The sequence below is a fragment of the Chondrus crispus genome, genomic scaffold (assembly GCF_000350225.1).
Source record: "Chondrus crispus Stackhouse genomic scaffold, scaffold_17, whole genome shotgun sequence".
NCBI classification, from domain to species: domain Eukaryota; phylum Rhodophyta; class Florideophyceae; order Gigartinales; family Gigartinaceae; genus Chondrus; species Chondrus crispus.
The window spans coordinates 279,137-297,255 of record NW_005179069.1 but is presented as its reverse complement, the minus strand read 5'-3'; the positions used below and the strand labels follow the sequence as shown (position 1 = coordinate 297,255).

Sequence of the window (18,119 nt, the reverse complement as noted above, 5' to 3'; positions counted from 1 at the left end):
CCCTCTATACCCATCCTCGTTCTCACCCCAGTTTCCCCCCAACCTGCCATATCGAGTCGTTTAAAACATTCACATCGACGACTATTTTCAAAGTACAACTCTTATGCCCAACCGTTGGGCATAAGAGTTGTATTTTTGGTGCTGCCTCGCATGCCCGGTGCAGGATGGTTACACTTTTCATCGGGATAGCGGCTGGCTGCAAAAACCAGAAATTACATATTTAATCATCGTCACAGTTCTCGCTTACGTCTGCGATCGACCCAATAGTACGATATCTACCGCGACCGGAGAAACCTTTTCTAGCAGGCCAATTCGAGGGCCGGGCTCTCCGACCAGAGCCTTCTGGTGATTGAAGGAAGGTTCAAAACGCTTTTCAGCAGAGCAAGTTCTTAGGTAACGCGCCTCCCTGCCTTCATGTTTCGCTTCACAAGCAGTCGATTGCTTCGACCGGCGCTAGCCCTCACAGCAACAGTAACCACAGCAGGACTAGTTCACAGAACTGCGTCAAAGCCTCAATCCCAAAGAAATTCGTTCAACGACGCCCTATGGAACACCACAATTCATCCACTTCCAGCTGCGTCCGAGGCCTCACAGTTCTCGGAGCCATCTGCGGACCGTGCCGGTTTAGAGATCCCCGAATTTCCATCCTTCAAAGCATCAGAAGTCCGTTCACATGACGGGAAGAAGGGCGATAGAAGTGTGTGGGTTGGCTACGGTCGTGGTGTTTACGATGTCACGGAATTTGCCGCTTCCCACCCTGGCGGGGACCAGATTTTGCGTGCGGCAGGCGGGCCTTTAGAGCCGCATTGGCGATTGTATGCACAGCATAATGCGGAATGGGTGCTCGAGATTCTGGAGGAATTGCGAATCGGAAACTTGATGCCGGATGAAGAATGGATTCAAGAGGCTGAAGACATTAATGAAGAGGCGGGGCCGTATGCCGAGGAGCCAATTCGAAGCCCGAAGCTCATTGTTCAGGGAGAAGCACCTTTCAACGCTGAGCCTGAACTCAAGCTTCTTGTGCATGATCAACTTACACCAAATGACTTGTTTTACGTCCGCAATCACATGCCTGTACCTGTCATCCATCCCGAGGAGTACCGTCTGGAAGTTGTTGACACTAACGGGAAAATGCTAGTCTCGCTCTCCCTAGAAGATTTGAAGAAGCTTCCAAAACACGTTGTGGCTGCCACAATACAATGCGCTGGCAATCGTCGCAACGAGTTGGATGCCGTGAAGAAAGTCAAGGGGGGTCGCTGGGAAGGCGGGGCGATCAGCAACGCCGAATGGGGAGGTGCTCGTCTCGCAGATGTACTTGCTCTGTCGCCGAGCAGCGCGAAAACAATTGAGATCTCTGAAGCACACCACTTGTGCTTCGAAGGTCTCGATACTGATCCTGGGACGGGAGCTGTCTACGCCGCAAGCATCCCGGTGGACGTTTTGCATCGCGTTCCGGATGTGCTACTCGCCTACGAAATGAACGGGGAGACTCTGCCGCGGGACCACGGCTACCCCGTGCGAGCGGTCGTACCTGGTATTGTCGGAGCGCGTTGCGTGAAGTGGCTGGGGCGAGTCGTACTCTCCAAGGAGGAATCGACGTCGCACTGGCAGCGTCAAGATTATCGCTCATTTTCCCCGGGTGTGGACTGGGACACCGTGGACTTCACGAAAGCGCCCAGCATCCAAGAAATGCCGGTAGTGTCGTCAATCTGCGATCACTCGTTGGATGGCGAAAAGAAAACGATTTCGATGAGTGGGTACGCGTGGTCTGGCGACGGCAAGGGTATCATTCGAGTGGACGTGAGTGCTGACGGAGGAAAGACATGGCAGGAGGCTGCGCTGCGAAAGAAGGGGTCGCAAAAGAGGAACGAGACATATGACTGGACGTTGTGGGATGCAACGATCAAGGCTCCTGCAAATGGGAAGACGGAGCTTGTGTGCAAAGCCGTGGATTCAGCGTACAATACGCAGCCAGAACGTGCTGAGTCAATCTGGAACTTAAGAGGATTGCTGAACAACGCGTGGCATCGTGTGGATGTTGACAAGGTATGATGAGGTGTTGTTGCTTTTTGAGCAGGGAAGGAGAAGGTGCGCAGGCGGTAGCGACCCTTGGCTATCAAGGGTCCAGCGGTTGTGTTTTTGGAAAGTTACATGTGTTGCGGGAATAGCTCGCCTGCACTTTTGGCATCCTACCGCGAGATTGGTCATGAGCTCAGAAGAAAGCCGGGTGCCTCCATACGCAGAAAACAGCGATATCTACAGGTTATACAAACACTTTGCACGTCAAACGTTGCTCTCTTCCGTAGCAATCCCGCGCATGCGACCATAAAGCCAGCTTGCGGAAACTTGGCAGCGAGGAACGACGCGCATATCAATCGAGCTTTTTGATTCGAAATGGCTTTGGTGCGGCCCCCCACAATCTATACGCCCTGCGAGCCTGGTATGCGATCAGGCCGAGGTGGGGCACATAAATGATGATGAAGAAAAAGAGGCAATATGGACGCATTTGTTGCGCCACAAGTTGGACAACCGACACTCGCAGCTGCCTTGCGCATTTGTACAGCAACCACGGCGGGGGAAGTCCACATGTGACAAGTGGAACAAGGACGCAAAAAAGATGTAAAGGCTTGAGGAGGCGTTGATCACGAACGTCAGTGACGGTGCAAAGCCAGCGAGCCTCGTTGGAGACGTGTCCCGCAGCGGAGATGAGAAAGGCAGCGGCCGGAAGGGCGGAGCAGCGGCGGTATGAGATATCGTAAACGAGGAGGGCAACAGCAACAGAGTGGTGGAAGAGCCATAAGGGAGAGCTGGAGGGCGGGGTGGGATGCATGACGATCCCCGCCGCGTCGTACAGGTAAAATGCGACGATAATCAGAAAGCCGAGGTGGGCCAGCGGAGAGTAGCCGTAGAGGGGGTCGGCCTGAGTGTGCGGGTCGAGCAGAAGCAGGTAGAGGTTGAAGGGAGTTTGGACGAGCTGGAAGAAGAGGTTGAGCGAACGGCGGTCCCAGTCGAAGCGAGCGGCGGGAGGGAAGGAGACGTAGGAGGGGAAAAGGGGAGATATGTAGTGGCGGTGAAAGAGGTCGAGGGCATAGAAGAGGGTGAGGGAGCTGACGACGGTTACTAGGTCTGGCGGAAGGGACGAGGGGAGCGGGGGTGGCATTGTGCAGACGGGGGGATAAGCCGGCGAGAAGGTTGGGAGGGAGGGTGGTTGCATCGGTGGGAGGAGGAGATGTCGTGATGGCTGTTAACCCTATGCTGATGTGTACAGTGCGCACTGAAAGTATAGGGACACCCCAAAACCTTAAGCTTTCACGTGAATACAAAAGATATGATACTGGGCGACTCCGAAAATCCCATTTCCCAATTTGTGCAGGCACAAATCATCATTTGTGCACGCACAAATGGTGATTTATGTATACACAAATCCCGTGTACTTCGCATGCTTCTCCTCATGCGAAGTTGATTTGTGTATGACACAAATCTTCCGCTTGCGCATTTTCCATTGTAAGCCTCCAATCCTCTTGCCCCTTAAGCCCGCCACGAACCCATACCAAAACCATCTTTCGTGACACCCTTCCCTCGCCATCGACACCGAGTTACGATGTCCTCTCCCGCTGATGAAGACTCTCCTCATGCATCACCCCCTCAATCCGACAATGCAGCAAATCAAAACGCTAAAGCCCCCGCCCACGCCTCTTTCCCCCACGCTTCCGGACCTCTCCATCGTTCCTCCTGCCAGTCACAACCCTCTCACCCCAACAACCTCATGCCATCCACTCACGGACCCCACACTCCTGGACAACGACACACGCTGCCCTTTGTCAATGCCTGTCCTTCAGCCCCTTCCAGTCTCCCAGCACCGTCTCCCGACTTCAGCGCTTCGACACCGAATGTACCCCCACCATCTGCGGTAGTTTTCATGTCCGAGCCAGATCCAACACGTCCTGCTGCGCCTGCAATTCATCAACGACCGCAAACGACCCGGTTGCCGCGACATGTCCGCCGTCCGCTCAAGCCCCGCAAGAGAATATCGCGGAATGTGGCATCCGGTGAGAGAAGATCTCGAAATGCTCGGGCTCCTGGTGGACGCGGAAGCGGCTTCACGCAGCAAGAGACCGAAAATCTTCTTGAATTGTTAATAGAGCACCTACCGCTGTGCAGGGATGAGTGGGAAACAGTTTTGCGGCTTCACCGTGATCGTTACCCCGGAGTGGAGAGAAGTGTCGATTCAATAAGGCGAAAGTTTGGGGCACTCCATCGAAAGAGAGTGCCCACGGGTGATCCAAATATTCCACCAGATGTGGAGAAAGCGAAGCGCGTTCGGCAAAAAATGACGGAAAGAGCTGACATTGGCGATGCCGAGTTTACCGAAGACATTTTAGAAGAATCGATTCCTGATCATTCGTCAGGATCAGGTATCGCGTCGATATTTTGGACTGACGACGAGACAGAAGGTGCGGGCCCTCTTACAACCGTAAATGAGCGTGAAGAGCAAGGGAGCGAAGACGCGCGCGCATTCGCCTCTACGTCTGCGGACATAGAAGTTGAAGGGACGCAGAACAATACTGCTGCGCTGCCTAGTTTAAACTCTCGTGGCATGTCACCAAGACCACTTGTTCGCAAGAGAAGCAGTCTGTCAGGAGACGTGCCAAAGTCTGGGGTTGACGATATCCTTTCTTTGATAAAAATGTCAATGCTACAGGATCAAACGCGAAGAGCAGATGAGCTGGCGCAGAGGGAGCTGGATAAACTGGAGGAACGGCAGAATAGGGCGGATGAGAGGAGGCGAAAGGAGCAAGATCGAGTAGATGAAATTGCTCGACGGGTGGAGGAGAGGTCGCGTCGTGAAGCTGAGTCCAGGCGGCATGAGCAATTTATGCAGATTATTCTGCTCAGCCTTACACAGTCCTCCCAAAAGCGATCTAAAGACGTGCCGGATACCGATCCTGAACCATAGCTGCAATGACAAGCAGACCCTGGCGCAGTAACGCCGCTCCGAAACGCCTCGCGAAATGGCAAAACAAATCTCCGTGATGCCGATGTGTTTAATGTGGATCACCGAGCATGCAAATGAGAACGATCTCAGGGGCCCGCACTTGACCTGAGAAATATGTTCGCTTCCGCGCCAAGATGTGGCATGTAAGTGGACATAATTTGGTTGATACCCACCAGCCTTGTGCGAAAGTTGAAGAACAACACACTGCACAATAAAATGATTTTCCTCTCGCCTCTTTCTTCGTAGAACATTCGGTCTTTCAGTCGAGGGAAAGTCCCTTTTATTGCCCTCATTCCCCACTCTGATGCCTGCCGTGCCGATGTCGCCTGCCGGGCAGCAATCACCTCCTCTCGACCTTCCGAATTTGCCAGTGGGTCCTGACTCGACTTTATCAAAAAGGGGTGCTCTCCTCTTGAGAAAGCCGAGTCCACCACACACATTCCACCTGTTCTATCATAAACCGTTCGCAGCTTGGAATATATGTTACCCCAATCTGCAATTTGGGAGTCGTGCATAGCACCAGGTGCATTTACTGTACATGCAATTATAACCCCACTTGGGGCGAAAACAAACACGTTACCAACGTAGTGGTCGTGTGTCCAGCCATTGTAGAACATATTCTGAATAACAGTGTCCCCTGCTTGCTCTAGATAGAGCTTTAGTCCGTCGGCAACAGCGTAAACATCGGAAAGCATAGAATATTTCGACGCAAATGCTTCCTTGTAGGCTCTCACCTCTTCATCATTCGGCATTCTGACCGCAGCGAGTGGGTCCATAGATAAAACCTTCATTAGAATCCTGCGACCAAACCTAACAAAGACAGAACAAACGGACGCGGTAACTCCAAACAAAAGACAAAGAACCATCTCTGATCCCCTTGTGCGCCACCAACAGAGCACTAAACCTAGACATTGCTGTGAAGTCAATGTTCGCGGCCGTCCGCGCCTTACATTGCGCAACGGCAATAAACGAATCACTCCGTCAGCAGTGTAAGGAGTGTATCTGTCGTAATGTTGTCTGAAGCGCGCCAAAAGATGTGAAAATGCTCTATGGTCAAGCCCCACGAGGGTGATCAGCGACTGATCACACCCGGAACCAAACAGAAGGGCAAAGGGAGAAACAGAAGGGTGCTGAAGGGCTCTTCTCGTAATGCGACGGTCCCTTCGTCTTCGCCCTTGCGCTGTCAATTGTCTTCGAAATGCAGTTCTTTCGCCACTGGTTTGGCATTGAAGGAGCTGGAGCAAAAGGAGCGCGATGGTCGGGCTCTGCATGGCTATCGTGAGAGGTTTGATGGGCGTGGTGGCTGAGCACTGGGTCAGCATGGTGTATGATCAAATGCAGTATTGCTTTGAAATGATTGGAGGAGGATGGATTTCTGATCCAGCATGGTTTTTTATTTCTGCTACGTCGTAGTTTGCGTGTATGATTTTAGTGACCCCATAGCGTGACGTGCACACAAAATGTGATTTGTGTATCAGTCACAAATTGTGATTTTCGGAATGACCCACTGAACAGTAGCTCAAATGAAAGCGCAGAGCAAGCGTGTTACGAACCTGCATTCTTTTTTATGGTTTAAAACGTATACAGTGACTTCTGTATAAAAACCAAATTACCGTCGCACTGTAATTATAAGGACAGTACGCCGCGAGGGACACAGTAGAACAGTAAGCCAGTTTTGGCGCAACCAGAAGACTACAGTACCTTCTTCCCTAACGTGCACAGCCATCCCAAACCACAGTTGTCCAACACACCGCGGTTCAACATGCCCAAAGGAAAGCAACTCACCGACGTGGAGAAGGGGCAGATTTTGGTTCTTCACAATGAATGTTTGTCAATAAGGGAGATCGCTGGGTCTATCAGTCGCTCGAAGACTGTCGTGCATAACTTTTTAAAGAACCCGCCGGCATATGGATCAAAAAGAGAACGGGAAGGCCCCCAAAACTAACTCCGGCTTTAAAGAGAAGAGTCATTAGAGAGGCATCTAAGGGTAAAACGTCGGCCAATCAGATACGTAATGCGCTTGATCTACCTGTACACAAGTCTCTGGTTCAAGCTCCTTTGAAGAAGGATACGGGTGTACAGTATACCAAGTTTTTGAGTGCTCCTTTGTTGACCCCATTTCATATGCAACAAAGGCTTGATTGGGTTAGGAAGCATGTCACTTGGATTGATGATAAATGGAACAAAGTAATCTTTTTCGATGAAAAGAGGTTCAATTTAGACGTTCCAGATGGTTGCCATTATTATTGGCACGATTTGCGGAAAGAGAAGAAAAGTTTAAGCAGACGCCATCAAGGAGGTGGTTCGTTAATGATTTGGTCTTGTTTTTCTTATTACGGTCGAAACAATTGGTTATCATGTACGGTAAGCAGGATTCATCCAAGTACTGTTCTTTACTTAAGGATGATTTGCTCCCATTTTCGGCTGTAACACATGGAGAAAACTGGATATAACAACAATACAATGCAGCTATACATCATTCTTTTATACAAAGAAGTGGTTTGTGGACAACGATGTTACTGTGTTACCGTGGCCCTCTCTGTCACCCGACCTAAACCCTATAGAAACCCTATAGGAAATCTTGGCGAGGATTGCTGTCCTGCAGTGGAACGGGGTCCGCAAATCCTATTGAAGGTGACATGAAGAATGATTTTGGGTGGCACTGACTCGTTTGTCCTTATAATTACAGTGCGGTCGTTTTAAGGGTTTTAAACTTAACGGACTACTGACATACCCAATCATTAAAGAGGTTACATAATATTTGTACTCCTCCTCTGTGCTTCAATATACGCTCCTGACACCATCATGCCTTTTGTTCTTATGTGGCAGATCAGGATTCCATTGGTGTCCTTATAGTTGCAGGGCGCATCGTATGAATGTTTGGTAGACCAAAATTTCTGAAAATATGGGCGTGGGTGTCTCCTTCGTATAATAAACATCCATTTGTCCCTATTTCGGTGTCTTTAAAAACGTCTACACCTCAGCATTGGATAGAGATCCATTTCATTCATATAGCATAAAGGAACAATCAACTATGAGGCAAACAAAATTAGAGCCATAAGCAGTGTCTCAAATGTACAAAACGTCACTTCCCGGGTCTACAATCGGTCACCTGCGTCTACGACTTTTCTCAGGTATATATAGAATCACTTATTGCCTCCTTGTTGCACCTGCAACGCAGGTGCAGGTGTTTAGCGAGGTCAAGGTACTGTACCATATTGACAGGTGACAGCGGGCGATACTGGCGGGCGAATTCGTTCTCGAGACACACGGGAATCAGGAGACAGGAAGATCCCGAAGCAAAATGCGCGAAAGCCTCGAGGCCGATTAAAAATGCCCCGCCCTGGCGAGAGGGCGGGGGGCATCACCATACCCATCGACTTGACGAGAGTGAAGGGCGACGAGGAGCTTGAATTACTTTTACCTTGACCGTCCCGGAGGTGCCAGCACACTCCGCGCGCCGCACCAGAAGCATCACTCCTAAGTTACTATTGTATCTATGTTTTTGTTTCTAAACTTCCTATATTTGTTTACCAAGTCGCTTCGGAGCCTACAACGTCTCTTTAGTAGTGACAATACTTCGAACGCTGTGTACGTCAAGGAAACAAAACACCATACGTTTCAATACAACGGCATCACGTTTGCTCCATCCGCTACAAAACCTCGGGCTTTATATTTCCTGTACAAAGGATCTCCCGTGTCAGGGAAATATCACGCTAAATTATCTTCAGCTCGTGTTGCTCGCACTTCGCACTGCCTTCTCAAATACGGTCCTCATATTCGGCAGTGTCCCTGCCCGTTTCAATGTAGACTTCGAATGCCAAACGTCCCAGCATTCGTCACATATGTTTTGCCTACATATGTCACATCACGGCGTTCCGCGGCAACCGCCTTTTTTCTGAGCTCTACTCGCATAGTATTTGAACGAATACGTCCATGACCAAATCGAACAATACGTCTTCCTCCCGCAACCTTTTTGTGTTCCATTCGGTTTGCCAGCCTCCTTCGCTTTGCGCCTGCTCTGTTGTAATTCTCAGCCACTTTTTTTGAGAAAAATGGTTGTAGCTCATCTCCATCTTGTGGTCTCCTCTGTTCGCTACCAGAACGCTCCCCAACGCGCATTATATCTTTCTTCACTCCACACTTATTATTATATTCTCTCCCAAGGTTTCCTGCAGAGGAACGAAATGTTTCCCGGGACGATACCATATGCCGCATTCGAACATAACCTCTTTGGCGTACAGCATAATCGTCAGAACGTCGATGTAGCTTTCCATTTTCTTGAGCCATCCCAAGGCGATGCACAACTCCAGCATTGTTAACTTGGCCACATATGATTCATGCAATATCCTGACCAAAGGATTTTCAGAGACGTCATTCCTCGCGAGATACGTCATTGCTCTCGAAAATTCATTAAAACCTGCATTGGTGGCATTCCACCATACTAGCGTCGTTGGACGAATCTGTCGAGCTGGTGGTGGCGGCCTCCCTGAATTGTTCACTTTTGCTCGTAGAGCTCGGTGCAGGTTGTAATACGTACAAAAATCATAGAGGTCTGTTGCATGCGTGTCTCTCAAGATCTCATCATACTCCTTCCGTATATGTTGAGCTGACATTCCGAGGCATTCAAATGCGGCAACTCATACTGTGTCGAGACAGAACAAAGACTTGTCAAGGAAGGCGCTTGTAAACTTGAGTATAACGGTGTAGATTATATAACCACCGGAAGCATTTCCACCTTTACCAACCACGAAGATCACAGTTTCCAACTGTAGTGCAGTGGCATGAGTATGCATTGCATACAATATGCTGTGGTTGGCACAAACTTTCTGAAGCCCTTTGAGCTCGATTTGGAACTACCTATATCATCAATAAGAATCATTGGCCCTTCGTTTCGAAGATTGTTGCAGATTGTATGGTTGTAGGTGGAGTCATAGTTTTAACTTCCAAAACTGCGCAGCTTCCATTTCCAGACGAGTCCATAACCCCCATAATCCGTCAGCGCTATCACCAATATGTCCATTTCTTCCGCTACAGACAAGGTCCACGGCTCTGATATGCTCAACGTCATATGATAAGTCTTGTTCAATCATATCATAGGCCGGGTTGAACAAAACCTTGTTCTTCCTGAAAAATGCTGGCAACGCTTTCAATACTTCCACCTCGTTGATAGTGCCCTCCTTCATAGCAGAAGTGGCCTCATGGGCCCATGGGCATCCTTGGATGCAGGGGGGAGGAAGCCCGGGTTTCATCGCCCATGAATCCAAGTATGCGAGATACAGACTACGGTTTATCTGAGCGGCTTGCTGTTTAGAATTGTCCTCCCCGAGATGGTTTCTTGTGTTTCTTCAATGATAATCAATCTGTCTCTAACAGCATCCCTCAGATTGATTAGCTCAGCTTCTAGTCTTGACTTCAACCAAGATCCAGATGTTTGCCGGCGAGCGACACAGAGGAGGTTACTGATTTTCTGTTTACGCATTGATTTAATGGCCGCGTCTGTAAGGTTGGCAAGACGCCCAGAAGTTCCGCGCTCAGCCGTTTCTGCTGGTGCGCATCTTTTTGGCAAACCGATGCAACTAGAGACATCCTCCCATTTGCCTCTCAAGACAATGTGAACACGATCGTCTGCGCCTGGGAGCGGAACAGCCCCTTCTGTTTGTGGGATAACTCCTCTTCGCCCTGGGTTGGGTGAGAGGCGGAAGCTTTAGCAAGGGAGCACGCGGCGCGGACGCGACGCGCTAATTGAACCGATCGGACGACATCGCGAAAAGAGAGTGGCTCACTGGTCGGTTACGCGCAGTCGCCCCGTGGTGCGTAAACGAGAGCGACCGGTAACAGGTTAGAAGCCAGCGCGCGCGATAGACAACCGAAACGGACGTATGTAGGCGCGAAAAGGACGGGGGCGAGCTTGCCCCGGTTTACTGGTGGGGACGGATGTCAGGTCTCAACCTCTGAGAGGGACGCCTCGGACACCTGTCCCAGTACAGTAGTACAGTACTTCCGCCCTAGTGCGTGCCGGGTACTGTACACAATTAAAAGCTAGCACCATAATTACTACTACCGCACGGACGCTGCTACTACACGTGTGCACTACTGTACACGCGTGTTGCTTGCTTACAGACTACTACACGGACGACACGTGTGCTAACGCGCACACGTAACACGCGTAGACTACCGCACGGACGACACGTGCGCTAATGTACATTAGCGCAGTACACGTGCGCCACGCCACGACCGGTCGGTCAACGCGCGCGCTCCCTACACGTGGATACACCCGCCCACGTGTGCACCGTGCACGGCCGCACGGTTAATAGCCTCCCCGCGCGCTCGCCGGTCGATATACTACAGACCCTCTTCCTTAGCTTTCGCTATGCCCCCGTAGCGACCTCCCATTCGACCACGCGGTTCCTCGCCGGTCTCTCTCCTTCCCTGCGCGTACGGTGCGAAGACCGAAGCGCTTTCGCACGGACGGCCTTTTCCCTTGCCTCGTCGCAGAGCTTGCGTTGCATAGGCCAACTGTCTCGTCTGATTCGGTAAGTGCGTCTGCAAATGTCTCACGCGCAACCGACGCCGATCTTTCCAACTCACTCCTAACGCTCCCCCGAAATTTCCAACTCCTCCACCCGCGACGACGTTTCCGTACAGTACCGCTTCCGAGGACCGAGAACGGACGGCCATGACGAAATCAGCGCAGCTCGTCCATACGGCCCGCCGTCGATCCCTGGTCGGGCCCCGGTGTTGAACCGATCGGCCCCTGCGGTACAGCCGCGGCGAGGCCTGCGCGGCGAGGCACAACCGGCCACCGCGTTGGCCGAGACAGCGTTCGAGCGGGTCAATTCGTCCGAGGCGGCTCGCGCGCCGCGTCGTACAGTGCGCGCGATATCTTCCTCGCCCCTGCGGCGGGCCAGGCGAGGGCCGCCGCTGCCGCTCGTCCGGTTCTTCAACGCCTCCCCGCACCCAAGCGTGGCTGTGCAACGACGGCACGAGTTCCGTACGGTCGTTTTGGGGTTATGATCCCCCTTCTCGCACTCCTACCCGGGAGGGCTGGCCAATTTTCGAAAATCCACCCTTCTTTTCCGTCGGTTGCGGCCAAAGTCGGCTGCAGGAGGGCGACTAGCAGGTGCGCAACGTCCTCCTTCTTGCAGCCCCGACGTCTCGCGCTCAGAAGCCGATCGGTTGCCCTTTTCTGCCACCTGTCTCCCAAACCGTCATTTGGAAACTGAAAGAAACGGGAGGAAACCGTTTTGGTTTCCAAATACATCCGAAAGCAATTTTCCGAGTCGACACTCGCGGAAGCAGAATGCTCCCCCGAGTGCGACGCCGTCGTCGCAAATGGGCTACGATTTTTCCCACGGCGTGAGAGGGAAAAACGTAGCCCAAATGGCGATTAAATTGCCGGGAGCCGGTGGTGGTCGTCATAGCATCTTCCGAGCGGGTCCATATGCGCGAGATCCGTCGGGTACCGGTTATTTGGCGGCTCACGGTCGCCCACGACTAGCCGCGTGGGCTGTATAGCACAGGCGGGGCTCCTCTTCTCCGCGTAGCCCGTCAGGGGCTTCGCCCACAGTAAACCGAGCCGATTAACGGTGCTCCTTGCCTTTTTCTTTGGCACGCGCGGGCGGCAGTTCATGACGCCTGCTAGCGAGGTCATCCTGACGGTTCGGCCAGGCGAGGCCGGAAGGCGCGCTACGCGAGGGCGCTTGTCCGTCCTTGGCGCGAGCGCCAATATCGGTCGATGAGATGTTGCGGGAGCCCCTCGGCGGGCTCATAGGTATCGTCCGAAGCGGAATACCCGTACCAGCGAACCTTGTACTAGATTCCGCCACGGGTCATACGGTGTCCGACGATGCGGTCTACGACGTATTCCACGCGCGGCGTTGCAACTTGTGCGTCCGATTCGGTCGAGGTGGCCGGGGTGACGGTATCCCCCGGTCCGCGCGGCATCTTCGTAACGCGGTCGATGCTCACGCGATTTTCCACGCCGTACTGCTCGATGAGGAACGTGGTATCCGTAGTGGAGCGCACGCGGAACGGGCCCTCTGTCTTGGTAGAAGTTTGACAGAGAGCTCGTCCGTTCCGGTCGTACCTTGCGCACGCGTGCGGCGCTCGACGCTTGTCAACGGGCGGGGCGGGCGATCGACGTAGACAAAATCTCCCGGCACAACGACCGGACGGAAGCGGACCTTCTTGTCAAATTCGTCCTTGTATCGCTTTGCGATGCGGCTAATTTCGTCCGAGCGCGGACGAGAGCGTCGCCAAGCTTGCGCAGCGTAGCGCGCTTGTACTACACCGTGGTCTGCGGTTTCCCTCGATGGGTCCCCTCGATGGGTCCCAGCGTCCTGCGGTACCGTACCGGGAGAATTAAACTGGACGGTGGCGGCGTTAACACCAGGTCGAACGGAGTCGTCTCCGTCGACAGGTGGACCTGTGTATTGTACGCGAAGGTCAGCGGCTGCACGTAGTCGTCACAATCGGGCTGGTGCTCCTCCACGTAGTGCCGGAGATGTTGCACCAGCGTCCGGTTGAACCGTTCGGTCTGCCCATTCGACTGGGGGTGGTAGGCGGTCGTGAGATAATGCCGCATCCCCAGGAGGGCGCACACTGCGTCGAAGAATTTCACCGCAAATTGAGCACCATTGTCAGTTAGAACGTAGCGCGGCGCTCCGTAGACGTAGACCCAGTTGTCTAGAGACGCGTTTGCGACGACCGAAGCGGTTGTGGTCCGGAGCGGGATACTGCGCGTTAGCTTGGAGAACCGGTCGGTAATTACCAACACGTGTTGGTTTCCGTGCGTGGTCTTGGGCAGGGGCCTCAGGAGGTCCATCGCGACAAACTCCAAGGGGACCGCCGCGGGGAACAGCTTGAGATCCTTTTGGTTCTTGACAAGCGTCCCGCAGGTCGCAGCGCACGAGGTGCAATTCCGTACGGTCGAAAACGCGTCGCTGGCCATGTGTAGCCAGTAGTACTCCCTGCGAAGGGTGTAGTACATACGCGTCGCTCCCGGGTGACCTGCCAACCTCTGATGGTGTGCCAGGTACAGTACCCGGGGGCCCAACCGAGGCGGTACCACGCGCTGCAGGGTCCCATCCAGCCGAGACTTCCTGACTAGAAACCCGTAGCGGTCGATGTCGAACTTCGAGTTTGGCGTCCCGACGGTTTCCGTGGCTAGGAGATAGAATGCGTCCTCAGCTTGTTCGCGTAGAAATTCCTCAACCGGGATGCACGCAGCGTTGCGTTCCTCGGGAGTTATCGCGAGCGCGTGACAACCGTCAGGGCGGTCTTGTGGCGGGTCCCAGGGCACATTTTCCAGGAGGGCCTTCCTGCCCTCATCGTACTCGACCGCGAAGCACGGGACCTCATCATGGACCGGTTCGGTATCTCCTCCATCGGTACGTAAGCGCGATACGCCGTCCGCGAGTTGGTACTTGACGCCTGGGCGGTACTGTACCTCGTAGTCGTACTCGGCCAAGCGCAGGCGCCATCGAGCGAGCCGACCGGAACTGTCCGCTAAATTGAGGACCCAGATTAGGGCCTCGTGATCCGTGCGGAGGTTGAATGCGCTTCCGTATAGGTACGGCCGTAGGGTGAGGATGTTCCACACTACGGCCAAGCATTCCTTTTCGGTAGTCGTATAATTGCGCTTGGCATCGGTCAACGCGCGGCTCCAATATCCGATCGGTCGAGTACCTCCATCGGGTTGCTCCTGTAGAAGGGTGCAACCCACTTGATGTCAGCACGCGTCGGTGTCCAGCGTATATTTCCGTCCGTAGCGGGGCAGCGCGAGGATTGGCGGCTACACGAGGCGCCGCTCCAATTCCTCAAACGCCGCGTATTCCGCATCGGTTAATATCTCGAACTCGTAGGGCTGATTCTTGCCGGTCTTCTTATTCAGCAGCGCAGCGATCTTCGCGAATCCTTGCACAAACCGTCGGTAAACGTTGCACATCCCGAGAAAGTATCGCAGTTCCGTTTGGTTCGTAGGCGCGCGCGCTCGATCGCGATGACGTTGCGTCGCTCCACCTCCAACCGTCCCGGACGAATGACGTGCCCGAGATAGATTACGGAGGTGTCGAAAAACGCACACTTCGCCAATTTTAGCGACACGCCCGCGGCATGTAGAAGCCGTAGTACCTCGCGCACGTGCGCAATATGTTCCGTAACAGTTCGCGAGTAGACGATGACGTCATGGAGGTAGACAAGGGCGGTCTCCCATTTCACGCGAGACAGGATGATGTCGACCGCTCGTTGAAATGTCGCGGGTGCGTTTTTGAGACCGAACGGCATGCGTAGAAAGCGGTAGAAGCCCGAATGCGACGCGAAAGTAGTTTTATGGCGGTCCTCCTCGGCGATCTCCACCTGCCAATACCCGCTATTACAGTCTAGCGTGGTAAAGACAGTGGCATCGCCGAGCGAGTCGATGCATTCGTCCATGCGCGGTAGTGGGTAGGAGTTGCGAACCGTAACGGCGTTTACCTCGCGATGGTCCACGCAGAACCGCATGTTTCCGTCCTTTTTAGGGACGAAGACCACCGGGCTCGCCCACTCGGCCGATGTCGGTTCGATGACTCCCGCGCGCAGCATGCGGTCGATTTCCTTCTTCTCCTTCTCGCGCGCGATGGGTCCGGCTCGGTACGGTGCTTGGTAGATTGGCGTGGCACCGGGTTTCAGCTCCATGCGATGCTTCGTAGCATCGATCTTACCCAAGTGTCTGGACCACATATCCTTGAACTCGGACAGCATGTCCATAATTTGCGACCAGACGGTACTGTCCTCTGCGCCGATGTGGACGTCTTCTTCCCACGAACGGGTCTTCCCCGCGTCCGTATCGGTCCGCTCATCCGCCATACCGGGATTTGCACTGTGGGCGTCGTCCGTTTCCGGTTCTTCGTGTCGCGCGCCTCCTCCCGTAGCGTTCGTGGATTTAATCCTGCCATCGTCCGTAACGGGTCCTGCTCGTCGCGCCAATTCCCCACTGACGAGGAATTAATTCGGCCTCCGTCCGTAGCGGGCTGTTCGCGTCGCGCCTGTTCCTCCGTAACAGCCGAGGAATTATTTTTGTTCCCTCCCCCTTTCTTAGCGTCGGCCTCTCCCGGGGCCGACACGATAAGTGTCAGGATGTGTATGGGGGATGGCAACGCGAGACTGACAACGGTATGCTTGGGGACGTGGACCGCGCGATTTCCGAAGTTGCTAACGAGCACCGTAAACCGCTCGCCCGAGAAAAGGTCCATGACCCCCTGGGCCATCAGGAATAAATTCTTATGCGCCGTTTTTGGGTGGTTTTGCAGGAAGCAAAGCCCCCCAACTGGTGTTGCCACGCGTACCATCGCTTGGGTCATCGACGGTATCGTGACCCCCTTGACCACCCCAATTTTCCGTGACGGTACGTTCGTCGGGAACTGCCCGCCCGTGCTTCCGGTCGGCCGAATTTTCCCCATGTGGGAGCTGCCGCGATGGTCCCCTCGAGGCCATCTTGCGGTCGTGCCTCGAGGGTGTGACTCCCGTCAGCGCTACGGACGGCGCATGATGGAACAGCACCTTCCTCCGCGGTGGCAGGATCGCCTTCACGTGGCGATCCAGGAACGTGGTTCTGAGAATACAGTCCACCGCAAGGTTGGTGACGACCAATAACGGTACGCGCACGACGAACTCACTAATCCGGACGTACAGTTTGAACTCGCCGAGGGCCTTCATAAACCTACTGGAAGCGTCGATGAGCGGCGGGCTCCCCCGGACTGGATGGCAGCGCGCCACGGTTCTGCCACACAGCGTAGGTGGATCAGATTCGGGCCGGCGCCCGAATCTAGAACCGGCGTGATGGCACGCATCATCGCGCGTCGTTGTCCGACCGTTTCGGTGACCTTATAATTTTGCTTCTTGAAGAAGCAAATTGCCGCTTCGTCCGTTCGGCTCTGCGATTGCGCGCGTACCGGAGCGGTGGACGGGGTGCCTTGTTTGTTGAGGCTTGGCACGGGGAGGATCGTCGACGCCTCTACGCGTCCTCCCCGGCTTCCCCCGTCAACCCAAGGTACTCGGGCCCCTCGTCCGTCTGCGGCAGCGCGGCCTCTTCCGATTGGACGGCCTCGCGCGGCTCGACCACGTTGATGCCCGTGGGAGCCTGCGCACGCGAATTTCGCCAAGCGGTCGGCGGTTGACGCTCGAACGGCGAACCCGGACGAAGACCTTGACGGATCCGAAGCTTTTGATAATTTGCCTCGCGGGCCTGCAAAAGCTTCGAACGCAGCGCGCTATCCGCCACCACAGGACATTGCTCCTGGCGGTGGGTCAGGTCCAGACAGAACCGACACGGCGGGGGTCCAGGTAATCCTTGGTTGAAGAACCGGACCCGCTGGTTCTGTACTGGCCTTCCGTACGGATATGCGCGCTCGTCATTTTGTTGGGCGGGCGCCATCGGTGCGCCCGCCGGGGACGAGGCCGGTGACGGATGGTAGCTAGTCGGCGGAGAGCTAAGCGAGCTCGGCGTCACCGACTGGTCCGTCACCGCCAGTATCTCCTCCGTTTCGGTTCCGCGCGCTGTCGGGTGTTCAGATAGGGACTCGACCGACAGCACGGGCCTTCTCCGCACGTTGCGCGTGATTAATCTCAACGACTCGGACGGTGCTTGAGGCGACGTGAGCGAGGTCGACTGTCTTCGAGCCGAGTGGTGCGTCTCGCCTATCGCTTGCGCGTAGCGTGCCCCCGCTTGGTAGTCCACGCCCGGATGCGTCGCGAGATAATTCTGCACCTGCGCGCACGTCTCTGGCAGAAGTCCCTCAACGAAAAGGGACTTTAAGCGCCTGTCCGAAAACACGGTTCCGCAGCGCAACGCCTTGTCCCACAACTGGTTACTGTACACCTCCTCCGTCATATTCGAGCTCTGACGGAATGAAGTGACTGTAGTGCAATAAGCGGCTGCACAGGGGGGTGAAAAGAAATGGAAATGATGGGGTATGACAAGCAAAAGTGGAAATCATTTCACTTTATTATTTTAATTATTAGTTTTAATTAGTTGCATATTAGTTATTTAACATTAGATTAGATCTAGGATCTAGCGCCGAGAGCTACTGTAGTGGCTCCGGCGGGGCGATATATATACCTTAGCCCTCTGACCACCAAGTTA

The 18,119-nt window shown here is 53.9% G+C and overlaps 2 protein-coding genes; one reads left to right on the top strand and one right to left on the bottom strand.

The window, feature by feature from the left end:
• The first annotated feature begins 414 nt into the window (after positions 1-414).
• On the top strand, positions 415-2,345 carry CHC_T00008628001 (Sulfite oxidase, Mitochondrial SUOX). XM_005714875.1 is given in 2 exon segments: positions 415-2,052; positions 2,053-2,345. The coding sequence occupies 1 exon segment, from the start codon at positions 415-417 to the stop codon at positions 2,050-2,052; it is 1,638 nt and encodes a 545-aa protein (XP_005714932.1). The 3' UTR covers positions 2,053-2,345.
• Positions 2,346-2,371: 26 nt separating this feature from the next.
• On the bottom strand, positions 2,372-3,160 carry CHC_T00003050001 (hypothetical protein). The gene has a single exon (XM_005714874.1). It carries the CDS (start codon positions 3,158-3,160, stop codon positions 2,372-2,374), a length of 789 nt encoding a protein of 262 aa, XP_005714931.1.
• Between the last annotated feature and the right edge of the window lie 14,959 nt (positions 3,161-18,119).